The following is a 15,219-nucleotide window of genomic DNA, read 5'->3' as shown; positions in this document are numbered from 1 at the left end:
ACTTAGTACATGGCAAGCATCATTATTGAATTTCACCCCGTTTGTTTCCAATAATTACAATGATTGTTCAAGAGCTTAAATTATAGTCCTTTTCTCACAAGTACTTGCAACCTATTCTTCCCAGAGTCAATTCTTTAACCTGCTTGATATTATCTCCAGATTGGACTAAGGTAGCTTTATGCTGTTTTCCAAATTGCAAATGAAAATTTTGAGTAGTATACAATTCAGGACTTTGCAGTTGGATTTGTGGACAGCTGATAGTCAGGCTTACTGTTTTTCAGTGAGTTTTGTACTCCACCTAAAGTACCTTTTTCCTAAACTACCTTTTCCTTACTTCCTTATGAGAGAAAATGTGATCTTACTGATGTTAAAATGTCTGGTATTTCTCCTTTATCCACAGTATCTTGTACCTGTCAAATAGACAAAATTTGACCTGGAGGTGTTTATGGTACTTTTGCTGCCAACAAATCGGTTGTCATTTTTGTGTAGAATTGTTGTAGATATTTCTTTGGCTATCTCCATTTGGAAAATAGTTTTCATGTCCTCCAAAAAAATTTTGAGGCTTCATATCTAGTCATAAAAATGTAAAAACATTTATTTTTGTTTTAGTGAAAATTAAGAAAGATTTTGGCCAAAAAGCACTGCAAAAACCTTGTAGCCTTATGTGCTATTGATTGATCAGGGAAAGACCAAATCCAACACAAAGAGGCACACTGAAGATAGTTTGCTTTTTTCTTTCCAGAAGGAAAACATCTAAATCTGAAAAAACTCCCACATAAATTTTGGTTTTGACAAATCTGATTTTTCTGCATTTAAGACGGTTTAGAAGTGAGACTATGTGTTAAGTAACTGATGTAAAATGTGTTTTAGTGACTTATTAAAGGACTTCTAACATAAAATAAATAATTTATAAATATAAGTATAAATATTTAAAATAAATAAAGGACTTTAAAAATGAAATAAAAAAATTAAAATATGGAGTGCCATGGCAAAACTTTGCTGCTTCTATTTAGAAATGCTTCATAAAAAAAGAAAGCAGTATGTCTTCAAGAGCTGGTTTAACCTGTCACAAGAAAGATGAGGACAGTGTTGGTTACTGAATGCATGTCACATGATGCCATGACAAGTTAAAAATAAAATAGCCTATTAAAAACAAATAAATGCAGGAATTAAGTTAGTCTCAAATCACTGAAGTGAGTATGAATGTTATTTCCTTCAGTACTGTGTGGGATCAACAACTGAAAAAAAAATACTTTCATTTTAGATTTCTTAGAGGCCTCTTCCTTTTAGCTTTCCATTACCATAGTAAACGTCTTAGTACACCACAGAAGAGGGACTGCACATCCACTCCAAATTTATCCTCATTGATTATTTTCTTTTATGAAGTATTTTTACCTATTGCCCTGGGTAAGACAGAATAAATGACAGCCTGTGATGGATCAAGATATTGGGGCTTAATGAAGAACCAGCAAAGTCAGAACTCTTATCCTATTTGATAATTTCACGCACTCACTTGCTCCACACAGTGCGACGGTCTGAAAAGGTCTCAGATTTCTTCCCTGTCATGGAGGCTACTACTGGTCTGAGATCAGGTGAAAGTCATGTCAATTCGTGCAGTGCCACTGCTCATAGTTACCAGTCTCAGGTGTCACTCTCCAAAGTCCCTGGGCATCCGCTGGAATTTTTCTCTAGGCATCTCTCGGATCTTCTCCCATTTCCAAGAACATTCCTCCAGTTAGGAACCTCTTCACCTTCTTTCCAGTCCCTTGTTGTCTCTTCAAGACCACTGCTTCTTTTCAGGAGTGCTTCTTTTTGGCCTCTTCTTTCCATGCTTTAAGCCCCCAGTTTTCCCAATCTAAATAGTCTATGTGCAGAAGCACAAGTCATGGTCAGCCTAATTGGTGCTTCTATCTCACTCTTCTTCATTAATAGGAGGATTCAGAACGTGACACTGTACTCTAGGTGTTATCAAAATTTGCAGCCAGCCCTTATGATTGCAGCTGGGAAGTAGCTGGAATCTCTCTTAGAATTCAGAAATTCAGTTTTGGACAATTTCCTCTCTTCCTCCCCAGACAACCACAGAGTTACCCTCTACCTGTTAACATTTGCTTTTTAAGCAATTTTTGGCCTACAATACCCGTCAGTGAGGTTTTCATCATGACATTGGCTGAGAACGTTTTTCTTAAAGATGCATTTATACTTTTTATTTTACATTTTTTTTTTGCAAGAAGTACCAATACAAATGAAACTTAATGCATTTATATGCTTAGAGGAAAATGAGATATCCTGAATAAGATTTCTGATTTCCATTGTGTATTTCTACTAAAATTGAGCAATTATATGCAAAAACTTAATTATTGTAGAGTGGTTGGCTGGCAGATTTTCTGCTAGATTTGATATAATTAGGAAAAAATGCATTATGTGTTCTGACTAATTTATTCACAAGCTTTTGAATTTAGCAGGTTGATTGATAGTAGACGGATTAACTGGAAAACAACGAAAAATACTTATAAAAGTATTTAATTAGTCAAAATGGGAAAATATTCCACTTGTGTTTTTAATTCATGCACTGATTTACATAGGCTATCAAGCTATAGCTCCATAAATGTGTTTTCAACAATAGTGCTACCCTGTTTCATTTGCGCGGGCACAGCCATTTAGGTGACCGCGTAGTAAACCAGATTGGTGTGGTCTGGATTAAAAAGTAAAGGAATATTTTGCCCCTTTTTTTTAAGCTGTGTTCCCACACTGACTTTGCTGTCACATAGACAATTCTACCAGCATGAAAGAAAGGATTAGTGGAGATAGAAGAAAGTACATAGGTATTAGGGACAACTGGTATTGCTTAAGTGCGTTCAAATAATATTCCCATTAGAAGCCTAAAGGTAGCTAATGGTACACTGAAAATAAGATTTTAAGTTAAAATAGGATAAACTTGAAATAGGACAAATGCTAAAGTTTATTCTTTTTGATCGAAGTATCTGGTTTAATGAGTTTCAATAACCAGGCTGTTCAAATCAATCCAGATAACTCACCAGAAGAACAATTCAATATTGGATCTAATTTAAAATGAAAGCAGAAGTAGTTAATCTTAAAAAGTTAAAAATAAAAATGTGGAAATGGTGATTTATTAAAAATACCTATATTGCGTCCTGAGAGTGAATCTGAGTTCTATTAATAATAAAAGACAGAAAGATTATTGAATTTTATAGATCCCAACTATGATCAATAATATGATGGATTTATATTAAAAAAAATAACTTCTTAGGAAGAAAGTAAGCTTTTCAAAATGTATTTTGCTATTTTTAAGTATTTAGTTTTGCATTGACTATATTAAATATTTTTGAAATAACTACAAGCAATTTACCAAGGAGTTGGGATGAAATGAACGTCTCCTACTGTAGATGTTTGTAAAAGGGAGATCTGAATTTATTTAAAATACCATCCCAATTTAGATATTGAGGCCAATATTTACTGTGTTCTGTTCCTGTCATAGGTAACAGGGACATGTTATATATCCAGTCAGACTTCATCTTTGGTACCTTGCCCCTGAGAATTACCAAGGACACTTAAACTTTGAGTTTTCTGTTTGAAAAAAAGTTGTTTCAATTGAACAATAGGAAAAAAATGAATTCTGACACATTGCATTTTTTTCTTTATAAATTTATAAGTGAATGTTTTAATTGTATTTGAAAAATTACACAATTTTTAAATCTAATAATCTTTAAATACTGTTTTTTGATATTCTTTTAACTGAACATACATTTAATGAATGTTTAGAATAACATGTAGATTGATTTAGTTTTCTTTCTGTTCATATTAATGAAATAATGACAATGAAACATCAGTTCAAGTCTAAATTACATTAAAGGAGATTTTTAGATAATAATTAGAAATAACTTTTTTTTTTAGAAAGTTCTAGAAGAAGCTTGCTGTTTTTTATGAAAGGGAAGATAGAATTTGTCTGCCTTTTTAAGCCAGTTCTTTTATTTAAACCATTAGGTATTATTTTTTAATAATGAAAGGGGAAAAAAATAACACTTTAGGGCCTTCCAGAAGAAAGGAAATGGTTTAAGAACAGTGTAGTTGTGTTCTATAATATATTAATTATATTAATATTTTATATAACAATTCACTAACAGTAAGATTTCCATCTATTTTCTGATATGATGAATGGATTTTGAGGGGAAGAGAAGAGGAAGAAAGTTACTCCTGTTTAGATCCAAGATCTGACAGTTGTGAAAGCCGTCTTGTTGAATGCAGTTGGATGTATAAACAGATAGCAGGATGAGACTGAATCGTGTGATGAGGCAGAGGATTGCAGACAGAGGTGTGGGCAGCAGAAGCCATTGGTTTTCAAACTCATTGACCTGCTGATATTTTTTTTTTTTTTTCATTTGAAATAATGTTTGAAGTCACATTGCAGCATGAATAGGAAAAAATGAGGGATTTTGGAGCAAGCCTAAACATCACCATGCTGAAGAACTGGCAAACTAAAATCATTAGAAATGTCAGAGAGTTAAGCTCAGATGAATTTAAATACCTTTATTGGTAGATTGTGCAGCATCTGCTCCTATTCTTTCTTACTAGAGCTGTTTGAATATGCTGAAGTATCTTCAAATAGTTGATGTGAAGTGATAGACATGCTGAGTCATCTGTATTCTATAAATGAACAAAAGAATCATGAAAGACACATTTTGCTTAAAGTATGGTACAGGAGTTTGTTGTAGGTTGAATTAATTTTTTTAAAGTTTAATTAGTTATTAATATTCTAATGACTTTCTTAGTGATTTTTTTATGCTTTTTTTTTGACTGCAGCATTGTATTTATTGTAGCAGTTAGAGAAATAATCTCTACCACCCTGCTTGTAATTATTTTGTAGGAGTAATGGTAAATCTCTAGTGCTTTGTAAGTTAGACCAAAACCCACCTTTATTCCCACATCATTGTACACGAGCATGAAATTAGAAATCTGAACTGATTGCTTCTAAAAGCAGCAGATTTTAAGGTTGATTTAGACATGTAGTATCATTCTTGATAGCACACCGAATCCTTCTGAGGCTTTTTATTTGGTGCTTGTGCCAAAAAGAACGATCTTTTCCTACAGAGTATGTTTTGTTGTTTAATGACTGCTTCTTGATGTGTCATAAGAGGTCTTACACAGAATTGTCTTCTAAATAATTCTTTTTGACCTGTACTTCAAATGCAGTTTTGGATCACTAAGGGAAGACTTGATTCCTCCATAGTTTTTTTTCCCTTTCAAAATCAGCAAAAGATAATCCTGAAGCTGTACTAGGTACTTCCTTACAAAGTATTGGTAATGAAAAATACTTTTGTTTTTTGATATTTTCTGGAAAGGGTACTTTTTAAAAAATACTTTTTGATTAAATTGTTTTGGGGAGTTTCTCTCCAAAATAGAATAAATATACCAAACCAGTAGTATGTTGTAGGGCTGCTAGCTGGAGGATCATTGTATCTAAAGGAGCTAAGTGACACACGTAACAGTTAACTTGACTAGGTGGAGGCCTGTGCTGTTGTATCTCTTGGCTACAAGATAAATCTCTTTTTCCCTATAGCATTAGTTCCAGTAAGTGGCAGTGATACTTTATGTAGTCCTAGTGTCTTAGTGGGATCACAATGAACCAGCACCCCCTGGTGCAAAACATATGCACGTCAAAATTTTACTTCTGGATATTCATAAACAATCTTTGAAAATTCTGTAAGAATTTCACTCTTCTATGAGATATAAAGGCACAGTTTGATAAAATTCTTATCTGCGTTAGCTAGCTTATTTTATAAAAGCAAGTACTTAAAAATTAGCCTTTCCTGAAATTAATTTTTATTTGAGATTGTGATGTATTTATTTTGCTTTAACATAGGATTCCATCTGAACGCACTTCCTATTTAACAATTTGCCCCATGGTTGTTTTATTTCTTCTATTTGGCTCTTAAGTAGTTTATCTTTTAAATTTAAGCTGAAGCATAATATTTGCAGCAATGTGGAAATATTTTATAAGTTACAACTAATCTGTTTGGTATAAATGAGGAGTTCTACAACCAGATTTATACTTGTAGCTGATAATAGCTGCTTATTTGTAAATTTAATTTAGCTGTACCTCTTGGGGGACTGATTGATGTTACTTGAGCTGGTGTTGATAAATTATGATCTGACTTTAGCAGCAGCATCTCTAGATACTTTTTCCCTCTTGATGGTTACAATTTTGAAATCACTCTTAATATCAAACAAAAGCAGGTGGATAAAGGTAATTGAGGAGATATAAACTCAAGTAAATTAAGTGCTAGTAAAAGAAAACCGTTTTGAAGGTCCATAGTTTCTTCAACACTACATGGAGTAGTTAACACAGTTTCAGTTTAAGATCAGGAATTTTTTTCTTTTTCCAGTTTGAATGTTTTTTGGATTTGTGGTCTGGCTTTTGGACAATAACTTGCCTGGTTAGATCAGCATGGCTGATGTCTGAAGGTACTTAGGAGTGAATAAAATTGCCTTAATATATTTAATAATTTTTAATATACATCTATCTTCTTTCTTAGTCCATGTGGCTTTGATAGTTGTTGTGCATGGGATATATAACATACCCTAAAATACTGTCTCAAATTTAAAACCCTTAGTAAGACTGATTGAAGTGTTACATCTACAGCAGTGTCATATAATTTGTGATTCATCATTCTTGACCACTAAATGAGACCATATTATTCTAAGCACATAGAGAATCTATCCTTTTCTTGAAATTTAATTTAATTTATAGTATTCTTTCTGTAGAGACCTTTCAAATATACACAACTTGTGCCCCTGCTTCCATTTGTTTGGTCTAGAATGTGTCACCTAGTGAAACATTTATTGCTTCTGAATTTTTAAATTATTTCTGTGTCAAATATTGGTGTCTCCAAATTCTTCTTTTGTTAATGGAGATAGTTAATTGTTCAGAACATGGTTATAGGTTATATTACTGCCATAAAACTTCTGTTAGGAATTTTTTTAATCCTTTAATGGTAGTATTTTTGAAAGAATAAAAAATTATTTATATTATAATAAGACATTTATATGTTTATAATATGTATGGGATTTTTGATCATCTCAAATTCTGCAGTTTTTTTTTTCAACTTAGGAAGCTTCAAACTTGGTAAACAACACTTTCTGGATATTTAGTGAAATAAAAGCTGTATAAAATGTCCTATAAGAGAAAACATGATCCCAGTCTATCTGAAAACGTTGCCAGTGACTGAAGTCCAAAGTGTTCCCTAAATTTGAGAGCTTGGACCTGAGATAGTAACAAAGACAAAGAAAATTAAGCAATAGGTATTTTTGCCAAAGAAGTTGGAAGAAACTGCAAATGACACAACAGAGAATGCATGACTGACTTAGTATTTCAATATTTGTGACCAGATTGCTCTCCTTAAGAAAGGATCAGCTTCTAGCTTCACAAAATGTTTATTATCTGGAGAAAAAAGTACTGGTAATTGGGTATAAACAGTGAAACATTTAGTTATTGGTATGTCAGTAACTTTTTTTTAAAGTTTATCTCAGGTTGAGAGTTTTCAAATGACTGTATTCTTTCTATGGTTTATTATGCTTAGAAGTCTGTTTAAATGCTGTGTTAAATATTTAAGATGTGGAATTCTTTAAATAAGAAATACTAATAAATAAACTATGTTTAGTTTCTTAATAATCAGTTTTATTTTAAATAAAAACCATAGAATGATAAAAGATAGTCTCACCTTGTGAGGCATAGGCCTTTACAACACAGTTGTAGAAGTACTAATCCATGCTGCAGCAATTGAGCTGTTAGTTTTCATTTATATTGCATTTGGGCCAAATAATTAAATATGACCTTAAAGAAAATCAGTAATCTTTCCCTTCTTATGTGCCTAGACATTGCAACTTCAAAAGATTTCTGCATATGTTTGTGAGTTTCTGTAGTCCTATGAATGTTATGCTTATAAAACTAAAAATGATTTACATGTTTAGGTTCCTAATCTGTGATGTTAAATTCAGTTTGTATGTTTTCCCTTTTGTTGTGATGTATCAGAATGTATCAATAACAGTCACAATATTCTAGGTGAGACTTTTCATGTTTTTGGCAAAGGCTCTGGAAGAGTGTTATGCCTGAGAAATTCTACATGTGAACGGATGTTTCCTTTTTCTGTTCTTTCCTCTACTCAGTTATTTCAAGTAGTCATCATATCTATCCAGAATTTAATTAGGCATCTCAGGGGAGAAGAGTTTAATTCATCTTGCTCTGTTTTTAAATCAGGTGGAGTACCACCAATGAGATGGATAGTAAATTTTGACCAAGATCTTCTAGATGGTCTGGTATTGGCAGCACAGCTGGCGGCTTACTGTCCATATTTGGTAAGGACTTTTCTCAATATTTTGCAAGTTTTATACAGTTTAATAATATAAGTTGGTTTACTCAGGTCTTATTTTCCTTTGGAACTGTTGAGTTATGTCATTTCTAAAAAGAAAAAAAGACTTCAATGTTTAGCAAGTGTAGAGTGATTATTTCAGTATTAATTTTTCTTTTCTCTGGATGTATTCTTAATAGGAAATTTTAGTTCAAAATTCAGATAATCTGGATTGCTGTAAGAGTGAAAATACAAGCATAATAATTTTGCTTAGTGGATGGTCAAGAGTTTCAAGCACGATTTCTCTGTGTTCTCTAGATTGCTACTCACTTTGTAAGGATGTATACTGAGCCAAGAATTCATGAACAGTTTCTGCACAACTGTTTGATACTTGTGGATGCTATGCGTGCTGTCAATCTGTCTATAGACGTAAAGGTAAATTATTTTATACTAGTAGTTCTTATATATTTTTAAATTTTCTGTTTACTTTTATGATTGTGATATTTTACATCAAACTAAGGTGAGATTTTAGTGAAGCAGTTTTGTTTCATAATGTGCTACTGTATGATGGAAACCAAATACTGCAACATATAAATACACTTAATTATAAGTGATTTCCATAATTCCTTGCTTTGTAGAATCATATATCTACAACTAGCTGAATATAAGATTGATTCAGATCAGATTCTAGCATCACGAATCACACAATGAAAACCTGAGGGGAATTTATTACTACTATTCTAAGACAATCTAGAAAAAATATATACTATATAAATATATTTAAGAACTAGCATCACACACTTAAACATAGAAAAGGAGTGGTAAAAAAATAATCATGTGAATGTCTGGTGACACTTACATGCATTTATCTAACCACAAAGGCCCACAAAGGATCTGTTCCAGGTTTGATGCACACAGAAGGCATTAGCTTTGGACTGCTGGCGAGAGGAGCACTGAAAACTGTCAGCTTCAGACATCCTTTTTTGGGGAGGAAGATGATGTTGTTGATGTTAGTTTCTTCTTCAATATAGAGAATGGATTGAGAACAGCCTTGAGGAGAAAGACTTGGGGGTTTTGGTTGATAAGCTCAACAAAAGGCAGCAATGTGTGCTCACAGCACAGAAAGCCAGCTGCATCCTGGGCTGCATCAAAAGCAGTGTGGCCAGCAGGTTGAGTGAGGTAATTCTGCCCCTCTGCTCAACTCTCATGAGACCCCACCTGGGGTACAGCATTCAGCTCTGGGGCCCCCAACATCAGAAGGATGTTGGAACATGTCCAGAGTCAGGCTATGAAGATAATCAGAGGGCTGGAGCCCCTCCCCGATGAAGACAGGCTGAGGGAGTTGGGGTTGTTCAGCCTGGAGAAGAGAAGGCTCTGGGGAGACCTTATAGCAGCCTTCCAGTACCTAAAAGGGGCCTACAGGAAAGATGGGGAGGGACGCTTTATCAGGGAAAGTAGTGACAGAATGGGTTGTAACGGTTTTAAACTGAAAGAGTGGAGATTTACATTAGATATTAGGAATAAATTCTTTATTGTGAGGGTGGTGAAGCACTGGAGCAGGTTGGTCAGAGAAGATGTGGATGTCCCATCCCTGGAAGTGTTCAAGACGAGGCTGGACGGGGCTTTGAGCAACCTGGTGTAATAAGAGGTGTCCCTGTCCATGGCAGGGGGGGTTGGAACTAGATGTTGTTTAAGGTCTCTTCCAACCCAAACCATTTCATGATTCTTTTCTATGATTCAGTAATTCACCGGTGATCTATAAGAGCATACGCCATTGCAACAGACAAGTGATCTGTTCAGGCACCTCTAGTTTGAAATTCACCTTGGGTACCCCATAGGCGTGTTGTGGAAATGAAAGCAAAGGAAACATATGTTTCAAAATCGGTGATACTTTTTATTTCTGTCAGAGCAACTGAAATTTAGTTGGACCTGATAATGGTCTCATCTGGGATATTTCTAAACAGAAACTGGATATGTCTGGCATAGATATAGTCTTTTAAAAAGGACATTTATTTGTGTATGCATTACAAGCATACAAAATGTAGACTTTTAAGCTTTATTTATACACCAAAATGACTACGTGATCTTTTTTCCAGACTTGCTGACTGTTCTATTCTCACATTGTTTTTCAGCTTATTGAAAACTTGGCTGCTGCACTTGCACAAGCCAAATTTATAGATGTAGGAACCTTCTATTGTTCACAAAAAACATTGTTTCCTTTATGTTTATCTTTTAAGTTCAATGTTTAAGCATTACAAATCTGGGAATAACTAATAAAGATTAAATGTATGGTTTTCTGTTTCTGAAATGTAATTTAGTATTTTTATTACCTTCTATTTGTTTAATATTTTTGCCATAATTTTCAATAGTTATTTGCAATTGTTGGTTTAAATTGGTTACCTAGGTAACAGTTCATGGCTGCTGATTCCAAGCATTTTCTATTTTTCAGTTATTTGTGTCCTGCTAGAAGCTGTTCTTGGGCGTAGGATGTCTATTTTCATCATTGCTTTGTAGGCTTTGTGGGGAAAGCCTTCTTGCATGATTTTTGCATTTATTGATATTACATTATTCAAGTAATAATTACATGTTCAGAAAAATGGAGAATGTTATTGTCACAAGAAGTGGTTCAGTGATCTACTCCTTCCTGATATCTTTTAGTGAAGTTATTCTCTCCTTTTTTTCTGCCTGTGAGAACTTTGGCTTATAGTTACTGTGATTGTTTTTTGATTTAAAACACCCTGATTTATTTTATCTTTTTCTTTTCCAGCTAGATAGATTAATATTTGTTTGTCATATACTCACTTCAAAGTATCACTCTAAAAAAATCACCTATGCTAATAAAACAGAATATATGTTAATAAAACAGAACTGCCAGCATTTTCTAAATATCATGGAAATATTAGAGGCAGTTAAGGCCATATAATTTTTGCTTTAACTTGTAAACTTATTTTCCTAAAATGAAGGGACCTTATTTGTAAGTAGTTATAAACTGTAGTGCACCACCAGTATTAAAGACCAGGTTTTAGTAATGTACAGGTGACTGAAAACATGGAGAGTTGGTTACGGAATTAACAGCATAGAGCTGATGGTGTTATAACAGTTAAATAAATTTGGTTTTGGAGTAGAGGCAATCTACTAGCCCTTGAATTTCATGTCCAGTTCTGATATAGTCCCAACCTGGAATATTTAGAATTTGAATTATAATAATTTATCCTGTTTGTCAGCTTCAGCATTTTATTAAACTAGATAACATTAGAGCACAAATAAAAAGCTAACAAGTAAGTGTTCAGCTCTTCAAGAAATGTTAGAGGGTCTTTCATATTTTGAGAAACTTTTTTATGGATACAATTTAAGGCATAAATCTGTTAAACTTTATTAATTGCTCTTGTTTGCTAACACTGATTTTTTAAAAGTAAATAATATATATAGACTATGAGAATTTTCTGCTGAATGTTATTATTAAGTGCACTGATTTTTATAAAAAAAGTAGTGGTGTAAAACCACTACTATAGTGAAACAACTTCTATTGTAGTTAACATTCAATAGCAATTACTGAGATAAGTGGATGGAAAACATCTGAATCCAGACTTCAGGTTTAAAGCTTTTGACAGGGAAGAAGTTTTTGGTTCTTTAACTTTGCATAATAAGTGCAGCCTTAAAAAACAGTGGTGATGGAAATAAATAGAAATAAAAGATGAGACATGATTACATTAGTGTCTGAAGGGTTTATAAAATGAATCTTAAGAATCATGAGGGTAAGCATTATCTAGGGAACTATGGAGAGTGACAGAGAAACTTCAGATCAGTGCTCAGTGATGTACTTGCTCTCTTGGAAGGGTAGATAAGGAGCTGTGCTAGAACTGCTGGGAGTAAGATGCAACACTTGGCTGGGCACAGGGCATGAAAAGAGGGAGGAAGCAGTCAATAACTCTTCCTTCCTTTGCGCTCCATGGAGTTAATGGATTTGCCACCAGGGAAGCTCCAGTTCTGCCTTTTCTGTGGAATCTACTACCTGTCTCTAATTTAATAAAGACAGAAGGGAAATTAAGAAAACTCAGAGGTTTAGGTTGTAAGATGTAATGCAAGATGAATTTAATATGTTTATAGGTAAAAATGTGGTAAGACTTGTCAGTTCTAATATATCTTGACAGGTTTCTCCTTCCTGTTGTACCAAACAAAACAAAAATTATTATTCCTTATAATACAAAGCACATAGAACACATTAATGAAGGACTTCAGACATCTAATTTAATTACAGCTGAGCTGTAGTCAGTAATAAGTCTGTGAAACTTTCAGTTACTAAGTCTTTCCTTAAATAATATCCTTTGGGAAAGGGCTGCATCCCTTCTCTGCTTTTAGTCCATAAGCCAAGCCTTGCCGTCTTTTCCAGTACTCAGATTCTCTCTCTTTTTTTTTCTTTTTCTCTCTCCCCACTCTGCCATATAATGCTTTAGGGACAGAGAAGGAAAGGTTCCTCTTTCTAAAGCAGACATTAGGAGTCTATTCCGGGATACAGCTCCTTCTGGTTTCCTTGCAACCAAGGAGATGGAGCCTTGATAAAAATATGATTTTCTGAAATGTCTATCATAAAGTCATCAAACGATACAGGTTGAATGCTTTTCAGACTTAACTACTGTCAAGGTCCTCAGGGCACTCACAGCCCTGCCCAGCCCCCCAGGGATCCCCTACTTGCCTGCAAGCTAGGACCCCATATCAGTCCCTTGGTACCATCAGCCCTTGCCCCAGGAATGCTGCAGCAGGGCTGGTCTCCAGCTCCCCACAGCTCCCCACAAGACACAGAGCATCTCATTATAGCAGAGCACCACATGGCCTGAGGGAGCCAGAGAAAAAATGCTGCTGGGTTAATCTGTGAGAATTCTTTAATTTCTCTTTTCAGTGAACCACAGCAGGAAACTTCTGACAAGCTTGAAGACTGGATGGGAAAGAAAGATTATTCCTGCACTGGAAATGCTGTGTTAATTTGACTCCTTGCATTTCTGAATTTGGAATCCAGTTTATTCTAGTTTTTCTGGTTTGAAATTTGGAATTTTTTTCACCCATCTGTGACAACAGAAGAGCTTCTTATTTGTTCTCTTCTATGTCAAATGCAGGTTCATTATTATTAGTAAAAGAGATAAGCACCCTGTTTTGATGACTTTTTAGGAAATGAAAAAAGAATACTAAGCTCTTTTCATTTACTTTTCGGTATTCTCCTCTCAAATCTTTGGACAAATAAAATTATACCTTGTGTAGGGCTAGAATGCAATAGACTGATGGAAGTGAGCATTACTTCAAATGCTTGGTGTTACTGCATTTATTTAGAGTATGTTCATGAAGAAAATTATCTTATATCTCTGACTTTTTTTCCAGTTTCTTTCTTGGTTATACTTAACACAACTTTGAAAGGAGAGTATTTTTGTACTGGTGTCCTTTCGGCCTGTGGTCTGAGCCAATAGTCTCGTCTTAGATTCTTATTTTGTATGAAGGTTTTTTTATGTTGAATGTTTACTTTAAGCTTCTGAGGTTTTTTGCTTGCTTGTGGGAAGAAGGTGGCTCCACTAGAATTAAAAATGCTCACCCTTTATACCCTCTCTCCTCACAAAATTATTATGTCAAAAAGCAGCTTTCACTAGCTGAAGAAAACCTTTGCCAATTGCTGATCTGTCAGTCATCAAGTAGAAGCTGTTTGGGGGTGGAGTTAATTTTACTAGTGCTGAGTGATGTGCTATTTTGCTTTCCTAGATCTCCTGCTTTAGGGCTTAAATTACAGCTGCTTTTTTTGTGATCCTGTGTTTTAGACAATAGATTTCAGCCAATATTGCATTTTAATAACATCAAAAGAGGAAGAAAACTCAATAAGCGATTTTTAATTAAAAAGAATTCATAAACTGTTAATGACACTCGGGCTTATTTCTGTATGTAAAGAATGAAATGGAGAAGGGTTTAGTATAACAATAATCAAGGAATGCTTTTTATTCTTCATTTTTATTTTATTAGAGTACGAAGTACTGTAGAGTGCTTAAGAGGAATATATAATCTGTACAATAATTTTATTAGTTTTAAAAATTGCTAAATTTTCTTCTTATAATCTAAATAAATTTTTCACATTCAATAAAATACAGGAAACAAATGCTATTGCTACATAGACTTATATCAGAGAGTGTGTGACTGACTAAATAGCTGCTCTGTTTCTTTCATCCTGCTGCTTTAGAAATAGTATCCTTTCCTTTGATTAATTTTTATTAGTTTTAAAAATTGCTAAATTTTCTGTTTATAATCTAAATAAATTTTTCACGTTCAATAAAATACAGGATTGGTTTATCTAGAAACAGATATATACTATGGTGAAACACTAGCAAATGCTATTGTTACATAGACTTGTATCAGAGAGTGTGTGACTGACTAAAGAGCTGCTCTGTTTCCTTTATCTTGCTGCTTTAGAAATAGTATCCTTTCCCTTGATTAATCTGCTGGAGAGTATTGAGGTTCTAGAATATATAGTTCATTATGAAAATTGCCTCATAAGAATCAATTAGAAAAGTATTTAATGGGGGTTTTTGCTCTAATGCTCCATTTAGGCAATAAACATCTTATAATCATGTTAAAGACAAGATTATAGTTGGTCATAAAAATAAAATAACGTGGGGGCTGAAAGTGTGGTCCTGTGAAAAACTGGTATAACGTAGTTCATAGAAGAAATATTATAAACATCTTATAATCATGTTAAAGACAAGAATATAGTTGGTCATAAAAATAAAATAATGTGGGGGCTGAAAGTGTGGTCCTGTGATAAACTGGTATAATGTAGTTCATAGAAGAAATATTCATGTATAAGAATATTTGTTCTGAGAGACCA

The 15,219-nt window shown here is 33.9% G+C and overlaps 1 protein-coding gene across 1 annotated transcript in view; it reads left to right on the top strand.

Moving 5' to 3' along the window:
- Positions 1–15,219, top strand: part of CFAP47 (cilia and flagella associated protein 47) — a 306,788-nt gene that overhangs the window by 89,061 nt on the left and 202,508 nt on the right. Inside the window, exons 36-37 of the mRNA XM_014954045.1 lie at positions 8,273–8,370; positions 8,682–8,798. Of these exons, the coding sequence (XP_014809531.1) occupies positions 8,273–8,370; positions 8,682–8,798 (215 nt within the window). The remainder of the gene's footprint in view (positions 1–8,272; positions 8,371–8,681; positions 8,799–15,219) is intronic.

This window comes from Calidris pugnax, unplaced genomic scaffold (genome assembly GCF_001431845.1).
Source record: "Calidris pugnax isolate Ruff unplaced genomic scaffold, ASM143184v1 scaffold246, whole genome shotgun sequence".
In the NCBI taxonomy this organism is placed as follows: domain Eukaryota; kingdom Metazoa; phylum Chordata; class Aves; order Charadriiformes; family Scolopacidae; genus Calidris; species Calidris pugnax.
Note: the sequence above shows the minus strand (reverse complement) of the source record. Positions and strands in the feature narration are given on the sequence as shown.